Raw genomic sequence first — 11,511 nt, 5'->3', positions numbered from 1 at the left:
GCATTTTTAATAAATTAAATAAATATTAACTTAACTTTGTTTTTGATTTTTTTTTTGGTTTTTGGGATGTCATTTGGTCGCGATGAAATAAAATTAGAAAAAGGAAATCGTAAAGAATAGAATACAGAAAGATAGTCTTAGAGATAGAAATAAAAAGAGAAAGAAATAGATAGAAAAAAGATAGAATAGTATAGAAGAGAATAAAAGAAAGGATTTTGGTAAAGGGGTAGACTAGAAAAACTGAAAATAATGACTTGTATGGCCTCTCCTTTTCAAAGAGATTTGAGGTGAAAATATATAAATAATTAAATTAATTTTTTCTTTTTTTTTAACAACTAATGAAAAAAATAAATAAGCATTTAAATGTTACTACTTTTTTCTCAGAATTTTGAATGTCCTTGCTGAGCACGTTTTGGTTTCTAGAATTGTCCTGGTTTGTTTAACTATCGTAAGGGCACAAAGTGTTTTCTTTTCAACCACTTAGTGATTAAACTAAAAGAAAAGAAAGCTGGATAGAGATTTACGATAAAACTCTAACCTTCGCTTTCCCACTTGATATGTTGTAGGGTAGGTGATGATAGAGGGAGGAGGATATTTAAGAGGAGCTGCTGTAGCTGCCGGAAGAACCAGTGCTGCTGGAGCCAGAGTAGGAAGAGCTGCTGCTGGGATGATAAGAACTGTAGGCCATGTATTGGGCATCAGAACGGGCATAAGGACCGCCGCTCATGGGTTCCCAGCTGCTGGGATCGTAAGAGGAGGCAGTAGAGCTGGGTACACCGTATTCAGCAGCGGGCATGGGTGGCATCATTGGCATCATGGTCATTTTCATACCGCCCAATTTTTGGATCAAATTGTAGATGAGGAAACCCAAAACCAATTTAATAGCGATTTTAGACAAGATCAAAGCCTTGAAAGCTTTAAGTCCAATCAAAGACATTAAGATGGGCATAACAACCTTCAATTTGAGTTTCATGAGCAACAACAAGGGCAAGAAGAGTTTGTCCTTCTTCTTATCACCACGGGCTTAAAAAGAGAAAAAGTAAAAGTTAGAGAGTAAGACTTAAAATCATTGTCTTAATTTTAACTCACCTTCAGATTGGGGAATTTCCAAATCGAAACCACGATCAGCACGGTAGGACAATACGGAGTTGGCGAATACAGTTTCGGGCAATGTTACACGGATTTCATTGGTGTTCAAGATGCGGGCAACACGATCGGTAATAACTTTGTCGATAACATCATCATTGAAGGCACGGCCGCTAACATCTTCTTCAACACCGGTAACAGTATCCAAATAGGTCAATACCTTCTCCTTCAAGCAATGCATGGCATTGCTATTGAAACAATTATCCACAATATTCGAGATGAGTTCGTCGGAGGTGTGAATGCGTGGCTCGGCCACAGAGTTATCAATGGCGGCAGCATTGAGGGGAGCAGAAGCGGCCAGCAATAAACAGCCTACGGCCAAAAAGGATGTAAAACGAAAAGCCATTTTTAACAAATATTTTTTAGTTTAATTAATTATAAAACCAGGTTTATTCCTTAAACTGTATTGTGCTACTGGTGTTCACAATGGAATTGATATGAAAACAATGATATCAATTTCAACAAATACTGATGATTTTATACTGCCGCTCCCCCATACAATAAAACGCCACCACATACCCCATGCACACAAAACGACCTAAAAGAAGCGAAAACAATAACAACAACTGTTAGTACACTTTGCTCAAGAGCGTCAAAACCAAAAAGACCATACGGGAAATTACAAATACTTATTTTCCTATCACAAAATGAATGACCCAAGTCTCAGTATATTTGACTCTATAGTTAATAGAGTCTAGTCTGTAGTATTATTTTGTGTTCATATTGGGAGTATTATGATCAACAACAACAATTTCTATAAAAATTAATAATTTTTAAAATTTAATAACAAAAAAAAAAAAAAAAAACTAATTTTTGGTAATGGCCTAAACTGTAGTAAGCTTTCTTTCGTACCTAAACTCAATTGTATGCCAAATATTGAAATTACTACCAACCAACTAACTAAGTAAGCAAGCCAATTCAAATCAATCGATTTCATCATAACCAACGATCGACCAACCGACAATGTTTTACGACAACTTCCCTCCCCAGCAATTGCATTTCAATCCAAAAAAAGGCAAAGCAAAAACACTCTCACGCATGCGTTGAATGTCGACTTTTTCCACTATGAACCGCTATTCATTCAATTCAACTTTTGATTTTACAATGTTGAGGTTTTTGTTATTGTGTCCATTGTTAAAGTATTAATTAGTATGCAAAACTCAATACTCTTACGATGTTCAATTACAAGTGACAATAATAAACACAATAAACTAAAATATAGTAAATAAAACAAATACACATAAATATGTTTAAAGACAGACGGACAGACAGACATACATACATACATATATTCATACGTAAAAGACACTCTGCCAAACTGCAACTAAACAACAATTTCATATTTGAACGTTAAAAAATTTCATTTTAATTTGTTTTTGTTATAGGTGCCAAAAATTAAAACAAAAAAACTTTTTCTCTTTCACCTCCTCCCCCTCCTAACTTGATAAAAATAACCAAAAATTTGTTTTTATTTCGTAAAAGAATTTTACAACAAATATTTAACAATATTTACCAAGTAAATTCAAATTTTAATATCCGTTTTAGGTTTTTTGGTAAAATTAGTAGACAACCAGACACGTTATTCGATCGTAATTCATGTTGGCAAATCCATAATTTCCTCCTCTTCGACCGCCACCTTCTTTCATTTATTCTTTTTAACCATATTTGTTATACAACTTTCATTACTTTATGTAGTTAAAACATTTATTTTAATTTTTTTATTAATATTTTTAGCTTTTTTAAATTCCTAACCGTTTTCAGACTTACACATATATATACATACATAAATTATTATACATACATATGTATATGAACGTGTTTCAGTGTTCAGCAGACACCTTACGGTCGCTATACTTAATATAAAAATCGATTTGTATTACACAAAGATAGTGTAGGCAAATCTGTTTACATGTAAAACACAAGGTCGTTGTTCCAAAAATAGATTTATTTCGTATTGCATTGATGTCGTACTATTTATTTGAGCCTTGACATATCTGTTATAAGGCAAGTAATAAGTTATTTAAAATAGTTTCAGGACTTTTATATTTCTTTCTAACGAGTTTTTTTTACAAATGGGCCCAAACCCATTTACCCATTTACTGACTAGAATTTCCGGTTCAAAGATAGTACTCTGCTAATAGCAGACTGCTATAAATGGTGGTATTCTACAGGAACTGGCTAGCAGTGAATTCAATGGGCATCTTTCCAATTTTGAGATGACATCTTTAGAACCATAATTATGTTATTGTCAAGGCTGGTCTTGGAGTTCTGATAGGTACAATAAGATTGTGATCTACACAATCGCTTCCAAGGAAAAAAAAACAATAGAGTGCATGAGAAGGAGTTCTGCAATTTTTTTCACCAGTACTAGCTTACTGCCGTCCCAGGGACGAGGAAAACTTTACATTACGTTCTTTAGAATGTAATGCCAATATCTAGAGCACCACACCTCCGCAGAACTCTTTCTTAGGGACTCGTGCTCATGCTTGCCTTGGAGTCCATGTCGTTACCTAAAAGAATTGGAAATATTGGTCATAGGCCCACCAAAGTATATATATAAATATATATATATATATATATATATATATATATATATATATATATATATATATATATATATATATATATATATATATATATATATATATATATATATATAAACAGTTTAGCGGGCATATCTGCTTTTAAAGTTCGAGTATAGCGATGAAATTCGACATAAATAAGTTTCATTTGAGCAAAAAACCCCCTATTGAATTTTATGTGTATCGGTCCATAATTGACCCTACCCCTCATGCAAGGTCCCCTCCAGAAAATTACTTTAACGCTCATTATTGGCGTAAATATACTAGTATAGCAAAGAAATTTGACATAATCTAGTTTCTTACGATCCAAAACCTTGCTATAAAATTTTGTGTGTATCGGTCCATAATTGACCCTATCCCCGCCATATAAGGTCCCCTTCAGCAAATGACTATAATGCCCATTATTGGCTTAACAATACGAATATAGCAATGAAAATCGACACACACATAAGTTTCATGATTTCCAAAATCTGTTTACCAAATTTTATATGGATCGCTCTATAATTGATCCTACCCCCCATATAAGGTCCCCTTCAGAAAATTACTTTAACGTTCATTACTGGCTTAAAAGTACGAATATAGCGAAGAAATTCGACTCAAGTACGCAAAAATCTCTTAACCAAATTTAATGAAGATCGGTCCATAATTGACCATAGGATCGGTCCCCTTTAGAAAATTACTTTAACGATATATGCTGGCTTGCAAATACGTTTACAGTTATGACATTTTATATAAGAAATATTTATAGTAACGAAAATCTTTCTTTAAAAATGTTTATACTTAGCAACAAAATTATTCCGAATTTGATGAGGATTGATTTAAAACTGACCCTACCCGGCATATAAGATCCCTTTCAGAAAGTTTCTTTTACGCTCATGACTGAATTAAAAATACAAGTAGAGCGATGAGATTCGAAACGATCCGAAGCTTTTTATAAAATTTTACGACAATCGGTCCATAATTGACCCAACTACCCATATATGTACATTAGGATGTCCCGTTGACCACTTTTTTGAAGGAATACCTTTCAAACTATGCGTATAAATGTACTAAATACTATATAAAAAACTATTTTTTTCAAAATGATGGAATTTTTGAGACCCAAACTGATATCAAGATTTTCATTCCTTTTAATTATAATTATAAAGTTCATCAGGGTCATCAAGGCTAGTATAGAACTTGGTTTTGCAGCTTTTTGTCGAGATACGAGTATATTAAACATAATTATGAACTTAAAAGCCCTATTTGGCGGCTTCAGTTGTATGGGGCCTAGATGAAATAATGGACCGATGTTAACTATTTTCAATAGGCTTCGTCTACAGTACCATAAAAGATCATGTGTCAAATTTCATTAGATTATCTCCAAAATTGCGACTTGTAGTGTGATTACAAGGCTTACAAGCTCTATTCGGGGGTTCAGTTGTATGGGGGCTAGGTGAAATAATGGACCGATGTTAACCATTTTTAATAGGCTTCGTCTACGGTACAATAGAAGATCATGTGCAAATTTCATTGAATTATCTGCAAAATTGCGACCTGTAGTTTGATTACAATGTTTACAAGCCCTATTCGGGGGTACAGTTGTATGGGGGCCAGGTGAAATAATGGACCGATCTTAACCGATCAATAGGCTTCGTCCCTGGGGCAATAGAATATCATGTACCAAATTTCATTGAATTATCTTCAAAATTGCGACCTGCAGTCTGATTACAAGGTTTACATGGACGGACAGACGGACGGACGGACATAGCTAAATCGACTCAGAAAATGATTCTGGGTATAGGACAAATATTTTTGTGAGTTACAAACATCAGCACAAACCCAATATACCCTCCCCACTAAAGTGGTGTAGGGTATAAATAGGAACAAGCTAAGAAAGCTACAGATTTCTCACTAACAGATATTTTTGTTGATGTATATAAATAAATTCATGTATGTATAATACACACTAGTATATACATACATACATAGTTGTAACACTTTTCAAATATATACATAGTAGCATGCATTATAATTCTTGATTGCCCAATAATTTCTTTGAAATATATTTGTATGAATGTCGAGTATTGCTCAGACACCATATTTGTCAACGTATATGTTAATAGAATACGGGTAAATGGGTTATGATTGAAACAATTTGTCGTTTATTAAAAATTGTGTTAAAACATGAAAGTGAAATTATTTGCAAAGTGTTAATAGAACATGAAAATGTCAGAAGTGGAATTAATTAAATTATGTTTAAATATTCTGTAAATTGATGGGGAAAATGATTAGTGCCTGATGTTTTATTTAAGAAATATAAAAATTAAAAAAAAAACTGAAATTAAAAATTTTAGAGATTATTAAGTATTTTTCCATGCTTATGATTTAAACATCTATAAAGAGATGGGTTTCATTTCACATTTTATATTGGTTCGATAAAGTCATAATTAGGACTATTGGAGTCAATTTCTAATCATATTGTGGATCAAAATGTTTAAGAAGCAATAAATATTATCTTCATCGACATTTGATAGGACCTTTAAAATCATTTGTTTATATCCGTGAATTCTTATTGGACCACCCAGGATGTTCAGCGTTCTGCTTTCATGAAACCCTTCACAGATATTTTCTAAATCTAGCAGGAAGTTATATCTGACGGGATAAGTGCTTGAGGTTCCGAACATTTTTGGACGGACATACAACTGGACAAGAGCTTAGATTATGGATCTTCCCAGTATCCAATCCTTACAGAATTGTAATCTAGAAATCTTAATTTTAAGTAAAAATTCCTTAAAAATTTAAATTAATTCCAAGAACTTTTTAAACTTTAATTATTTTCTTTTTAATTATAATTGAATTTCAGATTTTAATCCTTAGAAACGTAATATTAAATTAATACATATTTTATTAGGTAATAGCCAACATATTGTTATTGATTGATTGATTACAATCAATTTAAAATACAAACAACAATATGTTTTTAATTTACATATTTACTTAAACTTTGTCTGAACTCTATCAATAAATGAACGAGTATTATTTTATGTATTTAGATCATAAACACTATTGTTAGGAAGCAAACGTGCATAAACAATTGTTTAAATTAAAGTAAACAAATATGTACTGTACATATTTATATGTATGTATTTTTAAATACAATAGTTGTTCCAAAAACAAATTTAACAATGTGTTTTTTATCATCGGTTTTACTTCGAATTGTAATTCATTTAAATTTATTATGCAATATAATCTGAAACGGAAATGAGCAAAAAAATAATATTTGCAGACCACAAAAAATACATATCTGGTATTTATTTATACCAGGAACAGAAAGCAATTCTTAAAATTTAAAACAACAAAATCAAACACAACAAGGATTAAGACTAAAATGTAACTGAATATACCATTTTTTCTCTAAAGATGCATTATCGGTTAAAATAATTTACATATTTAAGTTTTATTTAAAAAACTTAATTTTAATTACACAAGTATAAAAATAGCTAATTCCTATGTATTTCTACCTTCTGAGTTCAAAAATCGTTATTCGAATTTTCGGTTAGCTCAAGTTTTTGAGATATTGCAATTTTTGTATAGACATTGTTTACGGCACTTTTTGGAAGTTTTTACTTAATTTTGCAGAACTGGAACTAAATTTCAAAGTTTAACAACATGGAAATCTACACAAAATTATCTTTCTAAAGAGTATAATCATTATGACAGTTATTGCAGTATAACTAGATTGCCTTGAAAATTGAGCCTTTTTTGTAATAAATACAATAATTTAGTCTAAATTCATTTGATTTTTTCCATAAAGTACTACCAAAACAAACCACTAATACCATTTTTTGCTTAAAAAATGAAAATCGTTAAATACGCAGTAAAATATTTCGGATTGAATTCAACATTTGTTTGTTATTTTTACATACTAATGAATTCAAAATATTACACAATTCACAATCGGTGCCGTAACGTTGTATGTCGTAAGTTTTCACTATTCTTTTGTTTTTGTGTCAAAAAAAATTTGTCTGAGAAATATTAATGACATATGATGATACAACAATACTATACTGATAGTGAATTGGATAAATGCGATGTCCTTTCTTTTAAAATATGTAGTTGTTGATGTTTGTAAGTAGAGTTGCCAGCCTGGCGGGACTTGGCTGGATTGTCCAGCTTTTTTGATGCTTGACCAGTTTCAAGCTAAAATTTAATTTGTCCAGCTAAATAGAATTTTTTTAGTGCACTGCAATAACTTGGTCAATAATTTCCATGTTATCTTTGTCAAATCATGTTAGCCAACACTGTTTGTACATTTGTTATAAACTAAGTTATGATTTCCCTCTTCTATCATCACTGACAACATGTCTCAACACTTGAACAGCTGATGTCGTAATAAATATTATTGCGAGCGATAGTCAATTTCTTTACGTACAGCTTACGTACTTATGATTTTTAAAATTTAAAACTTCAAAAATGGCGCTTTTTCACATCTTTTGCTCTTAAAAACTAATTTAACGAACTGATCGGGGAAAACTTAAAATGTATTCGTACTCTATGGACTATAACTAAACGGAATTGATATATGAGAACCCCTGCACAAAACCAAAATTAACATTTTATCAGTATTTTTTTATGTCCAGCTTTTTAAAACCCAATGTCCAGCTTTTTGCGAATCGGAATCTGGCAACCCTATTTGTAAGTGCTTGTCATGATGTTTGTCAGGATATTATTGCTTCTAAAGTTTCATATTTGTATATGTATATTAGAGGGATTCAAGCTTGTATGAAGGAAAAAAATTTTGTCTGACAGGCCGTCCTAGTTCTATGGGTTGGAAAACTACGTCATATAAAAACTAACGTTAACAGGTGCCACAACGGCTCTGAAGTTTCCAAGTGCATTTACAAGGGGAAAATATCGGTTTTTTCAGTTTTTTGTCAAATTTGGCCATTAAGTAATAAATTTTGAACTTTGTAAAGGAATCGTAATGTACACAGAGTAAGCATTTAGGAAAGATATAAAACACACAAATAGCTTGAAAACTTTAAGAGTTATTGCAAATTCCCCAGGCCATTAACGTGTCTCACAACACATAAATTCGAAATGTGACAAAAAATTTACTTTTTTTTTGGGATATATTCGAAAAAAACATTTTGTTACTTAAAATATATCTATAATTACTCGAATATTAGTTTTTGCCCTTATAAGATAACGCTAACTTGTTCTTAGCTATGGTCAAAAAAGATTGATTTTTTCAACGGCCGTTTCAAATCTCCAATTTCATTATTTTTAAACTTTGTTAAATATATTTCAAAATTTTTAGGAGATCTCATGGGGATTTATGGTCAATAGATAAGGCTATTAAACGGTAAAAATATTATATAAATATTTCTTACAGTTTAGCTGTACCTGAACTCCTATCAGCCTAATTTTTTGTATGATATAGTTTTACATCCCAAAAAACAATTCTAGTGGGGGGACGGGCAAAATTCGCAACTTCGTTTTTTTGGAGCACTCTAATGTATATGTTTTATGTAAGAAGAACAAATATTGTTAAAAGTAAAAAAAACACATTAACCAAAAATCACGAATTTATTTCAAAATATTTCACTAAATTTTTAACGAATTTCCAATTGTTATTTAAATATGTTGTTATTGTTATGTGTTCGTTTACCTTAAATTAAAGTTATAAGGATAAAACAATAAAAGTACAACTTTCAACTTCGCTGCAGGACATCCAAGGTGTTCTCCAATAACTGTCAGCATGATTATACTCTAATGATAGATTATTTTATGTAGATTACCATGTTGTTAAATAACTCCTTGAATATTGATCCGGTTCTGAGAAATTACCAAAATATCTCGGAAACTAGAGCTAACCGTAATTTTTCATAACAATTTTTGAACTCAGCGGGTGGAAATACATAGGAATCAGCTATTTTTATTTAAAGGGCATGTGTTGTCTAGTGTTATTTTTCTTTGAGTTTTATATATTGGGTAATTTAAAAAAATATCGAACAAAAAAGTAGGATTTTGAACATGACCCTCTCCGATTTCGGTGAAATTCGGTCCACACATTCTTCATGTAAGTACGGAATTTAGATTTTATTGAGGTTCAAAGTTCATATTTTTTAGGATTTTTATCAACAAGCATTAAATTTTCATCAACATCAGAAAGGGTAAGGTATAAAACCTGTTCGAAAAATTTTGAAATGCCCCTTTCCTAAGAAAATCATAATTTTTTGTAGCCCAGGAAAATAAGGGTTTTGCTTCGGAATTTAAGTTAACTAAATGAAAATTGGCACATAGCTTCTTCTTAGCATTAAGGGATTAAAAGTCACCGAAAATATCGTGTGCGCTAAGCGAGATATTGCAGGTCAAAGGTTACAAACATCTGTTTTTAGCGAATATATTTCACTTATTATGCGTCGCACGCGTTTTGATGTTATTATAATTGCTATAGAGAATTGAATTTCCTACATTTTGGTTGAAGAATACTTTTGCGTATCATTAGTTGTTTTCGAGCTATAAGCATTATTTTTCCATTGCACTAATATTTTCAAATCTTGTTGTTGGCGGTTGTCTATATTAGAGGTAGTTGAAGTCGTAGTCTGATTTCTATGAAACTTAGTTTCCTGTAGATTATTTTAATTGAGAAATATTTTCGCATAACATTGGTTGTTTTCGAGCTACAGTGCATTATTTTGTAATTGCGATGACATTTTCAAATCTTAATATTTTTAAGTCCAAAACAGATAACGTTGCATTTTTTATTTCCAATACTAGCTAAAAATGCATAAAATGCATAATTCTGTTACATCACTTATCACAGCACCACTATTTGGCCCATAGTGCAATGTCCGTCTATCCAAAATTTTTGATTATGAAGTTATAAATATAATTCGAAAAACAGTAGTCGATATAATCTACAAAGTAAGGAAAATATTTCCACTAAATTTCGAAAAAATTATGACAAATTTAATTTAATTTAAGTTTTGAAAATATTAGTGTAATGGAAAAATAATGCACTATAGCTCGAAAAAAGCTAAAGATACAAAACAATATTCTTCAACAAAAATGTAGGAAATTCAATTCTTTGCTTTTATTTCTTATGAAATAAGATGTATATACTCCATTATAAACAACTTTATGAAACATTTAAGACAATACTATATACGGCATATGTCTGAACAATAAAACCTCGGGTGGGAACTTCATATGGGGATCCAATTATGATATAATCCTCACAGAATTAAATGGAGTTAAAAATATTTTTTAAATCAGTCCAGCTCACGACAAGACCGAAAATACATATATTCATATCTTGGAAATCATAATTTAACAAACATTTGTATCATCACATACACAGTAAGTCGGTCTAATGCACGTGCTTGGTAATTGTTTCAAAAGAAATAAATATTTAAAATGTAACAGCTTTAAATTTTCCATAAAATTATCTAAATTCTATAGAAAATAATATTCCTTTGTTTTTACAAGTGATACATTTAATTCAACAATAGAATTTTTTTATTGTTAAAAATTAATAAAAATATAATATACTTAAAACTAATAAACACATGTAAGAAATTATAAGTGAGCGAGTCTGATCATATACTACTCTACACCAACCAATGTATACAAGCATACACATGTATGTACATTAGACTGATCGGATCTTATATGGGGAGAAAAAATTTCAGAATCTTGTTCGTCTTGATTTTGTAATATTTTACAAAATATGTTCTAATTCTTTACTGTTATACATTTTGAACAAAATATTTACAGAATATTATTATAATATTTC

General features: G+C 30.8%; 2 protein-coding genes across 2 annotated transcripts in view; one reads left to right on the top strand and one right to left on the bottom strand.

The window, feature by feature from the left end:
* The window catches only part of LOC119605837 (phosphatidylethanolamine-binding protein homolog F40A3.3-like), a 37,309-nt gene that overhangs the window by 19,019 nt on the left and 6,779 nt on the right, over positions 1-11,511 (top strand). The gene's annotated exons all lie outside the window — the stretch shown is intronic.
* LOC119605616 lies at positions 47-1,597 on the bottom strand. The gene is made up of 2 exons (XM_037958834.1): positions 1,090-1,597; positions 47-1,023 (listed from the first exon to the last, which is right to left on the bottom strand). Exons 1-2 carry the CDS (start codon positions 1,490-1,492, stop codon positions 596-598), a joined length of 831 nt encoding a protein of 276 aa, XP_037814762.1. The 5' UTR covers positions 1,493-1,597; the 3' UTR covers positions 47-595.

This window comes from Lucilia sericata, unplaced genomic scaffold (assembly GCF_015586225.1).
Source record: "Lucilia sericata isolate MDLA Ls3-8-SP2 unplaced genomic scaffold, ASM1558622v1 Contig000015F_arrow, whole genome shotgun sequence".
In the NCBI taxonomy this organism is placed as follows: Eukaryota; Metazoa; Arthropoda; class Insecta; order Diptera; family Calliphoridae; genus Lucilia; species Lucilia sericata.
This window is presented reverse-complemented; position numbering and strand designations above follow the sequence as displayed.

Excerpts from the sequence above, each read along its gene's own strand:
- LOC119605616 (XM_037958834.1), bottom strand. The coding sequence starts at position 1,492 with ATGGCTTTTCGTTTTACATCCTTTTTGGCCGTAGGCTGTTTATTGCTG. Across the intron at positions 1,024-1,089 it reads GGAAATTCCCCAATCTGAAG|CCCGTGGTGATAAGAAGAAG; the intron begins GTGAGTTAAAAT and ends TCTCTTTTTAAG.